This window comes from Mercenaria mercenaria, chromosome 4, assembly GCF_021730395.1.
Source record: "Mercenaria mercenaria strain notata chromosome 4, MADL_Memer_1, whole genome shotgun sequence".
In the NCBI taxonomy this organism is placed as follows: domain Eukaryota; kingdom Metazoa; phylum Mollusca; class Bivalvia; order Venerida; family Veneridae; genus Mercenaria; species Mercenaria mercenaria.
The window spans coordinates 99,233,085-99,251,735 of NC_069364.1; the positions used below are offsets into that span (position 1 = coordinate 99,233,085).

General features: G+C 35.5%; 1 protein-coding gene across 3 annotated transcripts; it reads left to right on the plus strand.

The window, feature by feature from the left end:
• The first annotated feature begins 167 nt into the window (after positions 1-167).
• LOC123552566 (uncharacterized) lies at positions 168-14,325 on the plus strand. 3 transcript variants are annotated; one of them, XM_045342309.2, is made up of 5 exons: positions 168-283; positions 2,660-2,800; positions 7,332-7,497; positions 9,180-9,755; positions 12,959-14,325. In XM_045342309.2, the coding sequence occupies exons 2-5, from the start codon at positions 2,702-2,704 to the stop codon at positions 13,468-13,470; spliced, it is 1,353 nt and encodes a 450-aa protein (XP_045198244.2). In that variant the 5' UTR covers positions 168-283; positions 2,660-2,701; the 3' UTR covers positions 13,471-14,325. The 3 variants fall into 3 exon arrangements, with proteins under 3 accessions (XP_045198244.2, XP_053397985.1, XP_045198243.2); XM_053542010.1 differs by having other exon boundaries at positions 7,332-7,488; XM_045342308.2 differs by lacking the exon at positions 168-283 and adding an exon at positions 292-430.
• Positions 14,326-18,651: the final 4,326 nt, after the last annotated feature.

The window sequence follows — 18,651 nt, forward strand, 5'->3', positions numbered from 1 at the left end:
AATTATGTAGAACTTGTGTATATCTTTAAAGCATATGAAACCAGACTTTTTTTTTTTTAATATAGATGGATGGATGACCGTTTCCATTTCGTCCGACTTCTGTTACCTCAGATAAAATGTTAGACCCAACCGTCTACACGATGATAACGGTAGACTAAACTTGACGTCAATATATTAGTCTAACCGTCAGGTTTCGACAACAACAACAACAACAACATAAAGGAGTATATTTCTATTTGTCTGTTTCCTAGCCTGATTTGGCTGTCAGCAACGATAAAATACTGTAAGCCATATTATTTATGAATAGTTTCTCGTTTATGGAGCCGAAAGGTCTGTCTGAAAGCGTGATACATGGTTACGCAAGACTCGGTATCTGACTAAGTAGGAAGTGCAGACTGCAGTGCTTAGCCGGCTAACATGCGCTTTACTGGTATACGCACAGAATTATTTAGCAAAATAAACAACTGATCATATGTTTGTAAAAGCTGCCAAAAAAAAAGAAAAGAAAATTTAGGTGGTGACACATTGGTCGAGAAGGCTGAGATGCTTTACCTGGCATCCTTCAAGAGAGAGCTCCTTTCCCAACCCTTCTAAGGGGAACTATGACCCAACTACTATGCCTAGAAGAGAGTGAGCTGTGCCGGCGGGGCCTCGTGTCCTGGTAGCGCCACGCAAGCCGGAGTGGTCACACTATTCTCTGACGGGTGTATGTGGTTGGATTCTTGTCTTTCTTACTCTCTCTACTTTATTACTTTTTACTATTTACTTTTACTATCTTACTCTTGATTATTCTTTTCTATACCACTTTCCTCTTGCGCACCGTTAAGTAATGGTCAAGATTGACAGTTTTAACGTACCATGTAGATGATAGATGTAGGTCGGATACTTCCCCTGGATTGAGAGACAGTCTCTAGATCTAAACACTGTCTCTCGTTTTAAAGACAAAATGTCTTTCGATCGAAAGACTGTATTTAGCTTAAGTGTTGAAAAAACATGAAATCATTATTAAAACAATCATTTCTTTACAGTCGCATTATTTAATCATTGAAACAACTTGTTATTTCAAGTAAACTTTACAAGAAACACATTGTCATAGAAATTTGCTTAAGCATTATAATGCTTAAACAAAATTCCAAAAATAATTTTGATTTTGAAAATTTGATAAAAGAAAGATAATTTTCTATATATTTGAAATAAATTTGTGCATTATAAAAGGAGTTTTAATTACTCTTTCAATGATTTTCATTGCTTAAGCTAATTTGAGTCTTTCGAAAGACATTTTGTCTTTCGAACGAGAGACAATGTTTAGATCGAGAGAATGTCTCTCAATCCGGGGGATGTCTCCGACCTGTTTACTATGGAGGTGAGGCCCGTGTTCGATTCCTGCAAGGTTTTTTTAACAGGAGGGGAAGGGCCCAGGCCTGTGATTTGGGGAAAAAAAATAGCTTGGTATTTGGGCAAAGGGGAATTAAAAACCTGATGTAAAGTAAATTTTTGGGGGAAACTGTATGATTTTAAAGAAATTTATTTTCTGATTGGAAGGTAGCCTTACTCATTTGGCTTATCAGGATGACTTCATTTATGATCTGAGATTTTAGGTAGCAGGGTACACTTCGAATTTTGACCCCCGTCAATATTTGTTATAATTAGAACTTCATGATTTTGGATGTCTATAAATTAAGGTGAGAGATAAATGATTGTTAATTCTTCAGAAAATTTATATTCTGAAGTTCAGTAGGGACTATTAAATTGAGAAATGCAATAAAATTGGGCATTGTTCCTGCAGCGGGATCATTGAGGGCTGTTCAAAAAGTTTAATTTGTGAAAGTTAAGAACTAGTAAAACCCTCTTTTGTTCATTAACTGAAAAATCTTAAGGTAGCAGGGTACACTTCGAATTTTGGCCCCTGTCAATATTTGTTATAATTAGTTCTAATTTAGAACTTCGTGATTTTGGATGTCTGTAAATTAAGGTGAGAGATAATGATTGTTAATTCTTTAGAAAATTTAAACAGCCGATACATGTAAAATTCTGATGTAAGTTGTAAAAACTAACTGCTGCTAGCTTTGTATGAATCGATGAGTCACCTTGGCGTGGGAAATTCAAATTACGGAAGGGTTCCATGCTTGTTGATTGATATAAAGCGCCTTTGAATGTGTTTATCATGAAAAGGGCGCTATATAAATCTGGTATAATAATAATATTCAGAAAATATTGTCCTCTGGTCAATTTTCACAATAGGCCTCCATGAAAATTGCACTTTTGAAAACATTTTCTTAAATGTAAATATAATGAAACTTTTAGTAGTTGTACATGTTTACCCTTTTTCCAGCAATATGATGAAATAAAATGTATTGATTTCTGCGCTTAATATTTTCACACTTCAGTTGATGTCCTTACCTTGCTACTGATTTCATTTTATTATTTTGAATTATTATACATTAAAATCTATCTGTTGTCAAAATCAACCTTAGCAAAGACAGTCATGCTAACTGTTTTACACTTTACACACCAATATTAAAAATGATTCCGAGTAACTTGTATGCTACTATTGTAATGGCTACTTTGTATTATTCTAGGTTTTTCTGGTTAAAGAATGTTAGGCCATCACTTTGTGTTAATCAAACTTGCAGACATACATTGTTATTACTTTTTGCAGGTTGCTATTTATGTGCACTGTACAAATCAAGATATTACCAATATGGCTTTCTCACTGACTTCCAACATGGACTTTCTGAAGAAATTGCCAGCATACAAACCTTTCCTGAAAACAGTGCTGAAATCACAGATACAGCTCCTGGTATAGTATTTACTATATAGTATATTTTTCTCATTCCACATCTACCATGTCCTTGAAATGTGGATAAGGAAATTTCAGGTGGAGACTTGTCCAAAAGCAAGAGTAGACCAAAATTTGGACTTACAAATCTCAAAACAATGACTGTTTGTTCTTATTACCCCAACACGTCTTGCATGGTAGATCTCATAACTTCTGAATGTTCTGATGATAAAAATATCTGTAGCTGTGGATTATGGGATTCTTATTAAACATATACTTAAGTACCTGACCGTAACAGTGAATTGATATAAAAATGACATCATCAAGTGTGTAGCTTAACACTTGATATTTCAAAAACTACAGCTGTCAGTGTATAAGATAGACCAGCTTAATACTTTCAGCTCAACTTTACGGTCACACATTAAACCCGAATCCACCTAAAAACCGGAATACACCGGAAAACAGTTTCCGTAACTGGAATACACCTGTAATTTTTTAATTAAAGGTATTTTTGAAGGGTTTTTGACAGAATTCAGTCATATATAACATAAATAATTAACTTACGAAAGTAAAATAAAATACATCCGTGCAAAACGATTTTATACGATTGAAATTCGGCAAGCGCACAGGAAATTTCCATAACCGAAATGCAACATTATGAAGTATATGGAGAGCTGTCCTACTCACCCTGGCATAGGCGCCTTTCTACATCCCCACCTTGGTTAAAGTTTTTTTACAGTGTAACACTTTCTCTTTTTTATGCTCCCGGCATCTACTGATGCGGGAGGCATATAGAGATCGTCCTGTCTGTCTGTCCCGTCCGTACAAGGTTAACCAAATGGGACCATTTCGTCTAGCATCAATACCCCTTACTAGAATGACTTGATACTAATGCAGATGTAACCTGCATCTTCAGACATCACCTGACCTCAGTTTGACCTTGACCTCATTTTGGACTTGGGTTGCTTTATATGGGCCATCTCTTGGTTAACCAAATGGGACCGTTTCGTCTAGCATTAATAGCGCTTACAAGAATGAATTGATACTAATACAGATGTAACCTGTGACCATTCCTCATCTTCAAACATCACCTGACCTCAGTTTGACCTTGACCTCATTTTGGACTTAGGTTCAACCGTTGCTTTGTATCGACAAGGATGCCACTGGGGGCATCATCCGTTTATTGAACGCAGCTCCTTGTTTCTCCTTATCTCTGTAATTACTAGATAGATTTGTTTCAAACTTAAAATAGTTATTCCTCATCATCACCCACATCATATGGCACAAGGGCCATAACTCTCACACCAATATTTCATGAATTGTCTCCCCTTTTTACATAGAATTTCAGGTTAAAATTTTGATGCACTTACTCTCTATCTCAGTTATTCCTAAATGGATTTGATTCAAACTGAAAGTAGTTGTTCTACATCATCTCCCATATCATATGACACAAGGCCCATAATTCTCGTATCAATATTTAATGAATTATCACCCCCCCCCCCCCCCCTTTTTAGCTCACCTGTCACAAAGTGACAAGGTGAGCTTTTGCGATCACACGGCGTCCGTCGTCCGTTCGTCCGTAAACTTTTGCTTGTGACCACTCTAGAGGTCACATTTTTCATGGGATCTTTATGAAAGTTGGTCAGAATATTCGCCTTGATAATATCTAGGTCAAGTTCGAAACTGGGTCACGTGCAGTCAAAAACTAGGTCAGTAGGTCAAATAATAGAAAAACCTTGTGACCTCTCTAAAGGCCATATTTTTCATGGGATCTGTATGAAAGTTGGTCTGAATGTTCATCTTGATGATATCTAGGTCAAGTTTGAAACTGGGTCATGTGCGGTCAAAAACCAGGTCAGTAGGTCTAAAAATAGAAAAACCTTGTGACCTCTCTAGAGGCCATGTATTTCAAGAGATCTTCATGAAAATTGGTGAGAATGTTCATCTTGATGATATCTAGGTCAAGTTCGAAATTGGGTCACGTGCCTTCAAAAACTAGGTCAGTAAATCTAAAAATAGAAAAACCTTGTGACCTCTCTACAGGCCATATTTTTCATGGGATCTGTATGAAAATTGGTCTGAATGTTCATCTTGATGATATCTAGGTCAAGTTCGAAAATGGGTCACGTGCCATCAAAAACTAGGTCAGTAGGTCAAATAATAGAAAAACCTTGTGACCTCTCTAAAGGCCATATTTTTCATGGGATCTGTATGAAAGTTGGTCTGAATGTTCATCTTGATGATATCTAGGTCAAGTTCGAAACAGGGTCATGTGCGGTCAAAAACTAGATCAAGTAGGTCTAAAAATAGAAAAACCTTGTGACCTGTCCAGAGGCCATACTTGTGAATGGATCTCCATAAAAATTGGTCAGAATGTTCATCTTGATGATATCTAGGTCAATTTCAAAAGTGGGTCACTTGCCTCAAAAAGTAGGTCAAATAATGAAAAAACGTTGTGACCTCTCTAGAGGCCATATTTTTCATAGGATCTGTATGAAAGTTGGTCTGAATGTTCATCTGGATGATATATAGGTCAAGTTTGAAACTGGGTCAACTGCGATCAAAAACTAGGTCAGTAGGTCTTGAAATAGAAAAACCTTGTGACCTCTCTAGAGGCCATACCCTTGAATGGATCTTCATGAAAATTGGTCAGAATGTTCACCTTGATGATATCTAGGTCAAGTTTGAAACTGGGTTACGTGCCCTAAAAAACTAGGTCAGTAGGTCAAATAAAAAAACCTTGTGACCTCTCTAGAGGCCATACTTTTCATGGGATCTGTATGAAAGTTGGTCTGAATGTTCATCTTGATGATATCTAGGTCAAGTTTGAAACTGGGTCAACTGCGTTCAAAAACTAGGTCAGTAAGTCTAAAATTAGAAAAATCTTTTGACCTCTCTAGAGGCCATATTTTTCAATGGATCTTCATGAAAATTGATCTGAATGTTCACCTTGATGATATCTAGGTCAGTTTCGAAATTGGGTCACGTGCGGTCAAAAACTAGGCCAGTAGGTATAAAAATAGAAAAACCTTGTGACCTCTTTAGAGGTCATATTTTTCATGAGATCTTCATGAAAATAAGTGAGAATGTTCTCCTTGATGATATCTAGTTAAATTTCAAAACAGGGTCACGTACCTTCGAAAACTAGGTCAATAGGTCAAATAATAGAAAAACCTTGTGACCTCTCTAGAGACCATATTTTTCAAAGGATCTTCATAAAATTTGGTCAGAATTTTTATCTTGATAATATCTAGGTCAAGTTCAAAACTGGGTCACATGAGCTCAAAAACTAGGTCACTATGTCAAATAATAGAAAAAACGATGTCATACTCAAAACTGGGTCATGTGGGAAGAGGTGAGCGATTCAGGACTATCATGGTCCTCTTGTTAATACTTACAAAATGATGCCTCCTTTTATTTAGAATAAAAGGTTAATTTTGATGCATTTTCACTATATCTCAGTTATTACGAAATGCATTCGATTCAAACTTGAAGTAGTTTTTCCACATCATATGACACAAGGTGCATAACTCTTGCACCAATATTTCATGAATTATGCCCCTTAGAATTATACTTATATTGTGATTTGATACAGTTTATCTTTACATCTTATTACTTAATATTTTTGACACAGACTCAAGTTTCCTGTGATGTGCCCAGTTTCATTATCCAGCATCAAAATAGTCGAGCACACTGTTTCTTGTGACAGCTCTTGTTAAGTCTACCTACTGTACATAAATACGGAGAGCATATTGCAGGGTTTTGAGTTTGAACCCAGGTCAAGGCATATATGTAAAAATCTTCATGACAGTTTGATAAAAGAAACTGTGTCATCATTCTTTCTCCGCCTCTGATTCAAGTAGAGAAGTTGGCAGTTATTTGCAGAGAACAGGGTAGCACTGGTACAGAACCCAGGAACATTAGTTATTTCAACTGCCATTTGTTACATAGCTGAAGTAGTGTTGGAAATAGCACTTTCCCTAAACATATGAAAAACAAACTTTAGCATAAATAGTTTTTATACTGGCATAAATAATGCATTCAGACGTTAATGACAAAGTATGTTAAACTTATAATTGTTTCATGTTATAGCATCTGCAGAATCCCTACAGATATATTATTGCTCTTGCCCTACGGCTCTTCAGTTATTATAACACAAAAACATGCTAAGTATACCTTACCCACCTACCAATCTCTCTCGAATTGTTTTGATGTTATAACGTAAATACATTGAGCGGACCTTATCCGAACAATTTTAATTTTTCTGATGCTGCCTCACCCATCAACCAGTTATCAGGAATTCTGCATATTTTTTAAAACATGCCTCATCCCCTAATCAGTTAACTTCTTCAGATACTATAATGTGAAAAAAAAACATTGTCTTATTCCTAAAATTTGTTCAGATGATATTTTTTGTACTAGAAAGGGTAATTTGAAAGAGCTGTTTAAAATGTATTTTACTTTTTGATTAAATTTCTTAATAGCTTTGCCATACCCTATTTTTGTACAGATTAAATTATTAATAGCTATGCCATACCCTATTTTTGTACAGGTTAACCAGTTGTCTGAATATGGTGATGAGGAGTCTGTTTTCCTAACAGCAAGTATGACTGATGGCACACTGTCACACATTGGATCAAAATCAGGGCAAGAGTTTCTTGAAAGTAATGAAGAAATCAAGTCAAAGTTTCTGAGATTTTGCATTGGAGGTAATTTAGGTAATTGTTTCTAATATTTGACTTTGGATAATATTTTTGGTACTTTAAAATGACTTAAAAAAATCCTGTTTCACAATTTAGGGTTCATTAGCATTCAGGTCTAAGTAAATTTTATACAGTGGTATTAACTTTTATGTTAATGATTTGTTTTAATTAGTTTTGTCCAGCCCATTTTTGGTGAGCTTGACAAATTGTAAAAATGGCTGTTCGATGTGTGTGGATGTGCATCTCATTTTGTTCGGACAAAAACGAACATGCATGGAGCAATTTTTTTAGCTCACATGTCACATAGTGGCAGGGTGAGCTTTTGTGATCGCCCATTGTCCATCGTCCGTCCATCCACAATTTCCTTGTGAACACGATAGAGAACACATTTTGTATTTGATTTTAATCAAACTTACACACAACTTGCATGGGCATAATATCTCGGTTCCTTTCGAAAAAATGGCCAAATCCCATCATTGGTGCCAGAGTTACGGCTCTTAAAGGGCCAAAATTTGCCATTTTTGGCTTGTGAACATGATACAGACCACATTTTACAATCAACTTTAATCAAACTTCCACACAACTTGTATTGGCATAATATCTTGATTCCTTTTGATGATTCCTAAGCCAAGTTTGAAACTGGGTCATATGGGGTCAAAAACTAGGTCACCCAGTCAAATCAAAGGAAAAGCTTGTTAACACTCTTGTTCATTTGATGTGGATGAAACCTGGTCAGAATGTTTGTCTGCATGAAATATCATATGAATTTTTATCTGGGTCATGTAGGGTCAAAAACTAGGTCACCAGGTCAAGTCAAAGAATAAGCTTGTTTACACCCTAGTGGGCACATTTTTGATTCTATATTCATAAATTTTGGTCAGAATTTTTGTTATGAAGTCTTGGACCATTTCAGATCTGGGTCACGTGGGGTCATAAACTAGGTCACTAGGTCAAATAAAAGAAAATGCTTGTTTACACTCAAGAGGCCACTTTTTTTGGTCCAATCTTAATGAAAATTGGTCAGAATATTTGTCTCCATGAAATCACTAGGTAAAACATGTTTACACTGTTATGGTGTGTTAGACAGGTGAGCGACTAAGGGCCATCTTGGCCCTCTTGTTTATATTTGGTATAAATGAAGCTCTTAATGAGACAGACTGTTACATTCAAAACCCATTTCCTAATGTCAAAGGTCAAGGTCACACTTGGGGTAGTAGGGGGGAGGTAGTCAAAGGTTAAGTCAGATCTTGTACTGGTAGTTATTTTGACGTGCATAAAACAATCATCTTTTTATTTGGCATAAATGTTTGCCTTAATGAGACGGAGTTTCACACAAAACCCTCAGGTCCCTATCTCAAAGGTCAAGGTTTTAAAGCTTATGCCAGCTGTAACTCAGACAAGCATGAAGCATTTTTAATTTCATTTGGCATAAATATTTGCCTCAATGAGACAGGGTGTCTTGCACAAATAATGATGTCACTGAGCCTCAGTGACTGAGGTCAAAAGTCATTTTAGAGCTTGTCTACGCAGTAATTTCAACATGCATAGAGCAATCTTTTGTTTAATTTAGCATAGATATTTGCCTCACTGAGATGGAGTGTCAAGTGCAAACCCAAGGTCTCTATCTCAAAGATCAAGGTCACATTTAAGGGTCAAAGGTCATTTTGGAGCTTTTCTCAGCATATTTTCTTTTCCAGGAGGTATTGATCCAGATAGAAGTGAAAATTCAAACACACAGTTACCAGGACCAGAGAGACATAAAAAAGTGAACAAGAAACGAACAGACTTAACAAAATTTAAAATCCCTGAAGCAAGGAAAGAAAAAGAAAATATTCAGATAGAAGTAACAGAGGGTTTCTCTTCAGACATTAATGTTGATGCCGGTATAAATACAGCAGATGTTGATAATCCCGAAACACTCATTTTGAAATGCGAAACAGATGAGGAATGTTTGGATGAAGTAAACGATGAGGCAAATGACAAGAAAAAAGAAATAGCTGATCACAAAAAAGGTTCTAGTGATACACATGATACTGGTGACACTACAGATGAAGCTTCAAAGAGTGTTCATACCTGTTCTGAAGACGCTCATGATGATTTGCTTGTTGATAATAATTTTGTTGTCAAAATAGAAACTGACTGGGAGTCAGACAGTGTGGTAGATACAATAAACATGGAGGATAAAAATAACACAAAACACATAGCTGATCTCAGTGTTAACCAAAAAGGAAACCATTTATTACGTCCCTCTACTAGCTCAGGAAAAATTGCAGGTAATACATCGATATAGTCTGTGGTAACTTTCTAAAAAAAAATTATTCTTCATTAAAAAGTCAGTCATAAAGCACTGTTCAGAAAATTATTTCATCAGAAAAGTTTTAAGTGAAACGATGAAATTATTTTGTGTTTAAATATAGTTGTTGATAAAGTTAGTATGGGCAAATTAACATTAAGCCCAGCAAAGTGGAAGACAATAGAGTTTAGCACACTGTAATGTTTAGCTTGTCTAGTTTTTGAAAAAATACAAGTGATATTGTCTTCACTTGCAGATCATCAGTTTAGGTCCACCTTTTCCTCAAAAACTACGTATGAGAGCTACAGCTTTGAAACTTTGCACAAATGTTCATCATAAGCCAACTATGAAGGCCAAGAACTATAACTCTAATAAGCATTTTGTCAGAATTATGGCCCTTTTTGTACTTAGAAAATTAGACTTTCTTGGTTAAATTTTTTGTCAGTGTCCACTTTTTCTCAAAAACTGTAAGAGCTACAGCTTTGAAACTAGATGAGTATTAAAATAGACCAAATCTCTAACCTGCATTCTGTCAGAATATTGGCCCTTTTTATACTAAGAAAATTTGAATTTTGTGGTTAAAACTTTTGTATAGGTCAGCTTCACTTGTATACTATAAGAACACTAGCTTTGAAACTTTGCAGACTAGTTTATCATCATTAGATGAGTAAATAGGAAAGGAGCCAAAATATGCATTTTGTCTGAATTATGGCCCATGATGTATAATTTTTCTTGATTTCTTAATTTCTATAAGAGCTATAGTTTTGAAACTTTGTGCACTTGTATATTATCATTAGACTAGTACATGTATATAGGTCAAGAACCCTAACTCTGTCTTGCATTTTATCAGAATTATAGGCCTTTTAAACTTAGAAAATAAGTATTTCTTGATTGTTTTTTGTTTAAGAATACTTACTATAGCTTTGAAACCTCATACATTTATATTGTCCAGCAGTTGGCACGTAGGCAGTGCTCTATTGTAATTTCAGATAGTATAATGAGATTTTAATGGTCATAGGTGATTTTTATGGTGCTAGGCTTTGGAAATTTAAAATTAACGATTTACTTAGACTTATTCTAACATTCATAATCTTTTTGTGTAATTTCCTTAGTTTATATGATAATATAAAGCTGTGCTAAAATAAACCTTGCCCTATATTGACAGCTTATAATTTATGGGACCTTGACTCCAATTTTTATAAGAATGCAACATGCGTCCAATGAATTCTTTGCGACTGAGATTCACCAGTGTTTACTTAACATTCTTAGCAAGAACTTGCGTATTTTATATAAATTGTTAAATGTTAGTAGCAGGTGCCTACTTGTGTCAGAAATAATGCAGGAAGGGGCACATAGGGGCACTCTCCACCATCAAAAAATGGGAATGTTGCCATATGACCTACATTGTGATAATGTCACTCTTAAACAACTACCGCTCCCACCTCCACTCCCCTCTGCCCCCCTCTCCCAACCACGGAATAAAATGTTTTGGGTATCTATGTAGTTTGAATTATAGAACAGTTTATTTACACTCAAAGGGGCCTTTAAATAGTTTCAGAACTTGGTTAACAGAGGTCAAAAACAAGGTCTGACACAGAAGGTTAAATAAGAAAAGATTTATTGTTAATTCTCCAGAAGCCACATCAGGTACCTCATCCTCATGAAACTTTGCCTCTTATTTAGTAAAGGTAAAGTTTGAAGTTGGATTAACTGAGGTCAGAAACAATGACACTTGGTCAGACTACCGGTATATAAAAATCTTGCTGACATGTGATTTTAACACCCAGAATTTTACCTGATCTTCATGAAATTGTCAGAATGTTTGTCTGTTTGTGATCTAGGATAAAGTATAACAAGGTTACTTGGGTAAAAAAACTTGGCCATTAGGTTAAATCATGGGGAAAAATGGTTCATGATCTACTTGAGTTGCATAAATGTTGTTTTGATGACATTTAGACCAAATTAGATGCCAGATTTTCTAGGGTTAGAACTAAGTCAAGTTGAAAGGTACAGGGACTTTAGTATATCTTATCCTTTACCATTTGAAATTGGCCAGGTATACTTCAGATGCTAAAAGAATCTTCCATATGAACATCCTTAACTTTTTCATAAAATAAATGGGAACTTCCTTCAATCCCCCACCACTTCAATTATCTGCTTTCTTGTTCCACACTTTAAGGCAAAGGTCATTAACCAGCTGGATTGACCTAGAAGTTCATGAGTTATGGCCCTTGAAATACTAAAACTTACATAAATTGGCTTTGTCTGGTTTGTAACTCGAGTAGTTTCCATCCGTGTTCACCATTCTTGGTCAACATTTTTATTGCCATATTATCTCAGAAAAGATTGATAAACAGTCTGATACTACAAGTCACTCTTGAGTTATGACCCTTGAATTACTTTAAATGGGCATATTATCTTGGCCAAGTATGATAACTATATGGATAGTCTTTGTTGCTGTGGAGTTATGGTTCTTGAAATAGTGAAAATTGAAATAACTAGTCTGCTCAATAAGTAGAATATTTTAAAAATCAGAAAATAATTTGCTGTAATGTGCCTATATTTTGACAGTTTGCCATTTGTTTTTTAATGGGGAGATCAGCAAAAAAAAGTATAACTGACTTTCATTTTCAAACCAATATTAAGACAATGCTTCAATTGTTTATATACCTGGAATGAAGCGAAACCCAAGCAAAAAATTTGAAGCTGCAGCGATTTTTTTCCCTTCTTTATAAAGTACCCCTAAAAGGACCTTTTCCTAATTAAAAAATGCAATCTTTTTTCCCAATTATCATCCAAAAATTCCCCAAATGACCAAATTAAGTTTGCATTTTGATGGTTGTAGAAGGAAAACTTAGTTACATTGATATTTACCATGATTTAACCATTTAAACAGTTTGTTTGATGCTATTTACTTGGAATTAAAGGAAGAAGCATTGTAAATGATGTTATTAATTAATTGTAAAAATTCCCAATCTGAGTAAAAACCCCGCTATTTTTCCCAATTTATCCGGTACCGGACCTTTTCCCAAAAGGACAAAAAAAATCACTGAGCTATATGCTAGGAATTGCACCTCACAAATTAATGCTTTACAGTCAATCAAGTGGTTTTATTTCCAATATGCATTAGAGACAGAATGTCAAACATTTGTAATAAATGAAATGTTACATTTTGTTTTTCAGCTCATCTACAGCCAGAGTTTCTTTGTTGTAATGATGACCTCATTTGGGAGAAAAACAATCTACCAAAGCAGAAACGTGTAGTTAAAGCATCGTCACTTTGGACAAAATATACTGCAATAAAAGCAGTGGAACAGTGTAAGAAAAGCAAAGTTATGATAGCGGAAGAGTTTGGTGTTCCAAAAAGTACATTATCAACTTGGTTGAAAAATTCAGAAAAAATTAAAGCGGATGTAGAAGGAGATAAAATTCATCCAGGTACTAAGAAACGAAGGTATTCCAAGTTTTACGACATCGAGGAAGCCTTATTAGCGTGGTTAAAAATAGTGCATCTACAAGCCGTCATTCCAAAAATAACTAGTGTGAATATATGTGATAAAGCTAACCAGCTGGCACAACAGTTTGGTTACACGCCAGAGACTTTCCAGTGCTCCAAGGCGTGGGTAGAGAGATTTAAAACAAGGCATGGCTTCAAAAAGAATTTTGTCAAGGGAGATACCTGCAATGGAGATTAATGTAGTGAGGTGATTTTAAGGAATAACTCATATGTTTGAAGAAGTTTTTGTAAACAGAACATACATGTAAAACATGGATACTAAATGTCCAAGGAGTGGAAATTTTGGCTAGAATGCACTTTACTGGTACGCACTTCTTGCTAGGATTGTAAAAGGTAGGATGTGCTCGTTACAATCATTTAAATAAATTGTATAACAATAATCTATTCATTAAAGAAAAAAGAAAAACGGGGGTGTGGGGGCAGTAGCCCCCATACGAATAAATGAGGAGTGCTTATTTAATGTGCGTACCGGTAAAGTGCAGGTGTCCCCAGTAAATTTAATAGTGCCACCTTTTGTCTTATTATCTGTAAGTGGGCTTGTATAGTTTGTCTTTAGTACCTCTTTGAATGGACAAATTTTGAAAGCTATATAGTGGTTTGATTCCTTGTGGCATATATAAAAATGGGGGCATATAGATGCAGCTTCATGTCTTCAGATTGGTTCGAGGTGAAAATCTGTTGTTGTTTTTTTTTTAAATTTCCTTATCTCTGATTTACTAACTATTGTATATAGGAAATATCTTTTACAAGTTGTCTTTTTCTAGATTCAGTATTTAAATTATATACACTTAACTTTTGTAATGCAACACTTGGATTTTTTTAATCTCAGCAAAATATTGACCAATTTCAATGAAAATTGGACTGACTGGCAACTGTTACAGTACTGATATTTAATAAAATTGAGAAATTTATTGTTATTGCTACACAACTTTGTATACTGTGCTTCCAGATGTGATTTTAATTTTACATGAATTATTTTTTAATTTTTCATATTTGCATATTAACACTAGAATAAAATAATTTTATTACAAAAGCTTTCTTTCAAGTCTTCCAGACAGTTTTAACCTTTAGCTTGCTGGCGACGAATATTTCTGCCTTTGCAATCAGTGCAGACCAAGATCAGCCTGCACATCCATGCAGTCTGATTATGGTCTGCACTGTTCCCTATTCAGTCAGTAAATTTTCAGGAAACATCATTTCGAGTAATAAATGGTATTGCTCAAATTGAATGATGGACCAGTCCATTATAGAAATTTAGCAGGGTAGGGTTAAAGAAGAATTTGTTCTGTCACTTATTTCACCAAATCATTGAAACAAATGTTGAGGGGTATGTGGTGTTTTGGATATCATTAAGGCCCTTAAAAAGTTCTCGGGTATCAGATCCACGAAGGATCATAACTGCATGCAATTAAGTTGGATAATAATACATTTTGTAATTCTATCCTGGTTTCCAGAAAGCAGGCTAGCTTAAACCTCAGTAAGCTTCAACTTTAGCTCAACAGAGCATAAAGTTTTCACAGTGAGCTATTGTGACCGATCATTGTCCATCCATCCATACTTTATTTCAAACGAAGTCTCTTACACCATTTTGTGGAAGTTAATCTAACATGGTTTTGATGAACTTTGGATGGTCCTCTACCAAAGGTGTTCAAACAGTCAACTTTGTTGCAGAGCTAAAAACATAGAAATCTTAAAAAGATGTCTGCCCCTTAAATGGGGCCTCCATGACTTGGAATCATTTGCCTCTCACTGATTTGGGTATGAGCCTTGCTCGGAACCATGAATTCTTCTTGTGTGGAAGGTCGCTGGTTCTACACAGGCTATGAAATAATGCACGGAGGGGCACCTTGGGTCTTCCTCAACCATCAAAGCTGGAAAGTGGCCATATGACCTATACTTGTGTCGGTGGGATGTTAAACCCACCAAAAACAAAAACAAAAAATCTCCCCCTAAACTGCAAGTCCAGTTCTGAAATAATTTCACACAATGTTCCTTAGGTGACCCTCTACCAAGATTATTTAAATGAATTCAGGTCAGTTTTTAAAGTAATTTCACAAAAATTTTCCTTCTTAACCATGGACGTCTTGTCTAGCTTACCTGAGCACAAAATGCTCAGGATAAGCTGTTGTGATTGTATTGTGTCCTGCTTCATGTGTCATCCACAGTTTAACTGTAAATATAGAGGTCACAATTTTAACGCAGTCTTTATGAAATGGTATGAATATAATGTCTTAATAATTTGATATTGGATCATCTGGATCAAAAACTAGAGCACTAGGTAAAATATAATAGGGTTATTATACCAGTAGCTCAATCTGGGATACTGTATTCGGTTAGAGTGGATTTTTGCCAGATGGGATCTCACGAGGCGTGCAAGTGCCAAGTGTGATCCAACCTTGCAAAAGCCGTGAAGCCGAATACAAAATCCCAGATAGAGCTACTGTTATAAAAACCCTATTATTGTAATACCTCTACCTTTTTGTTTCTTGTTTTAAAATGGAACTAAGTGAAGCTTTTATGAGCGCTATTTATAGAACTGTGTCAGGTCATGGCTATTAATGAAAGTAGTCTGACAGCATACAATACGGAATTTAAAAGGTACAATACAGAATATTTTTCTGCCGCTTCATGTTTAATTGTGAAATACAAGCCAAATTTTTTACAGAATTTATATAGGCATATAATAAGGTGTAGTAATTTATGTTAAATACTCTACATGCCACATTTCCTGCCTGATTTGCATGGAATCTGGTCAGAATGTTTGTCTTTGTTGAATCTAGGCCAAGTTTGAAATTGCCATCTTGTCAAAGAATTACTGGTGCAACACCGATGGCCCTTATGTCATATGATGTGGGTGATGATGTGGTACAACTTCAAGGTTAAAATCAAATCCATCTTAAAAGTGGGGACAATTCCAAGAATTACTGGTATGAAAGTTATGGCCCTAAATGTCATATGATGTCAGTGATGATGCGGAACAACTATTTTTATGTTTGAATGAAATCCTTTCTCTAACAGAAATATAGTGAAAATGTATAAAAAAACACATAAAATTCTAAAGATAAAAAGGGGGCATTATTTAAGCATTAAGTCAGAGTTGTTGATCATGTTTCATATGATGTACATGATGATGCGGAACAACTACATGTACTTTAAATCAAATCCATTTAGTAACTAGTTTGCTTTTCATGAAAAACATAATATTATGTCTCCCACCCCTTGCCATGCAGAAATTGTGGAAGACCACAAAATAAGGGCAATAACTCAAGGGAAAATCACTGAACCATTACATTCCAACAATGTACACCACAAGGCTTGGTAGTTGTAACTCCTGTGAAGTTTTGTGTATCTCCAACCAGTGGTATAGAAGTAGTACGGATCAAAGAATTTGATAAATCAAGGGTTATGACTTGGCTAAAAACATAATGATAATATGCACAACTTTGCTTCACACAATAAATCATTCGTGAGGTTTGGTGAATTCAGCCTAATTGTATATAGCAAGCAGTGTACATGTAAAATATGACAAATCAAGGGGCATTATACTGAACTGCAACATACCTGTGACAGGTATAACTATGCTTGGCATTGATAACTCCTGTAAGGTTTGGTGGAAATCTGCCAATCAGTGTAAGAGAAGTTTGCCAAAATATCATAAAATTTTAACAATAAAGGGCCATGACACCTGAAAATCACTGAACTAGAACATGCCAGTTATATGCATACTTGGCACTGATCACTGCTGTAAAGTTTGATGGAAATCTGCCCTATTTTTATAAGACAAGTGGCTAAAACATAACAAAATTTCATGAGTCAAGGGCCATAACTCTGCTGAAAAACACTGAACCAGAACAATTGGTATGCACAATTAGGCTTGGCAGTGACTACTTTCGTGAAATTTGGTGTAATTCATCCTGGTGTTATCAGGGTAGTTGCCCGGACAAGGTAAAATACAACAAGTCAAGGGCCATAAATCCATTGAAAATCACTAAACTGGAACATGCTGATATGTAATAGCACTGATCACTCCTACAAGGTTTAGTGGAAATCTACCCGATAATATAAGAGAAGTGGCCAAAGCATCATTTTGTCAATCAAGAGCCATTTCTCCTCTAAAAATCATCAAATTGGAAAATGCCAGCAATATGCATAATGAGGCTTGGCAGAGATCACTCCTGTATGTATTGGTGGAAATCCACCAAATGATACAAGACAAGTGGCCAAAACATGAAACTCAGTGAATCAAGGGCCATAACTGCGCTGAAAATCATCACACCAAAAATTACCAACAACATGCACAAGGCTTGACAATGATCACTCTTGCGAAGTTTGGTATAAATCCCTCCAGTAGTGTCGGAGGAGTTGGGTGGACAGCCTCTGTAACAGACAAGATTGACAACACTAAATTAATGTCTCCACCACTGCATGTGGGAGAAATAATAACAGAGGTAGAATGAAAAGTGCACCAAAACGACCTGAAATTCTAAGTGAAAAGGGGGGGATAATTCATTTAAATATTGGTGCAAGAATGGCCCTTTGTCATAATTATGATGTGGGTAAGGCATAAAAAAAATGTTTCTGGTAATATGTTAAAGAAATTAGGGTAGGTGTGTTGGTAATTTTTTTTGGGGGGGGGGGGGGGGGGGGGGGGAATTTTTATTAAGTGGGACCAAAAATTATTTTCGTGTCAAAAATGAATACAAATAAGGGGGTTATGCCTTGAGAGCATCAGTAACTTGATTTCTAACATCAGTGACCATGTTTAAAGCATACAAAGGGCAGTTTTGCAACTTTTTGTTAAAAAGCTGAAAAAAGGCCATAAAAATATTTAGGGACGTGGCCAAAAATTTAGGGTAGATCGGGATACTAGAAACAAACATTTTTTTTTACGCATAATGATGAGGAATCTGTTTTGAGTTTGAAGCAAATTTATCAAGTAATAGCAGAGATAAAGTGAAAGTGCATCAAAACTTTAACCGAGGTGTGGATGCTGAACAGATGCCGACAAAGACGAGTCAAGGGATAGCTCTCCATATACTTCATAATTATAGTCAAGCTAAAAAATAATAAAATGAACAAATATGCTGCGGAAATCAAACATTATGACATCATTTCCACAGTCTCATCCATCAGAGGTTTGTAAAAATCCCGAGACAAGCTGGGGAACCATGGTAGACCTCTGGTATGCGAGAATGCATTTCCACGTCTATTTTAAATATCATAATAATTAAGCAATTGTCTTTTCAATTTAGTATCTTTATAGAACGAGATTTTTTCATCTGGGGGGATATTAATCTCTCCAGTGACAGCTGTAGTTTTCTTTTCTACTACCCATCATCGAAGTGGTTGAACACACTGT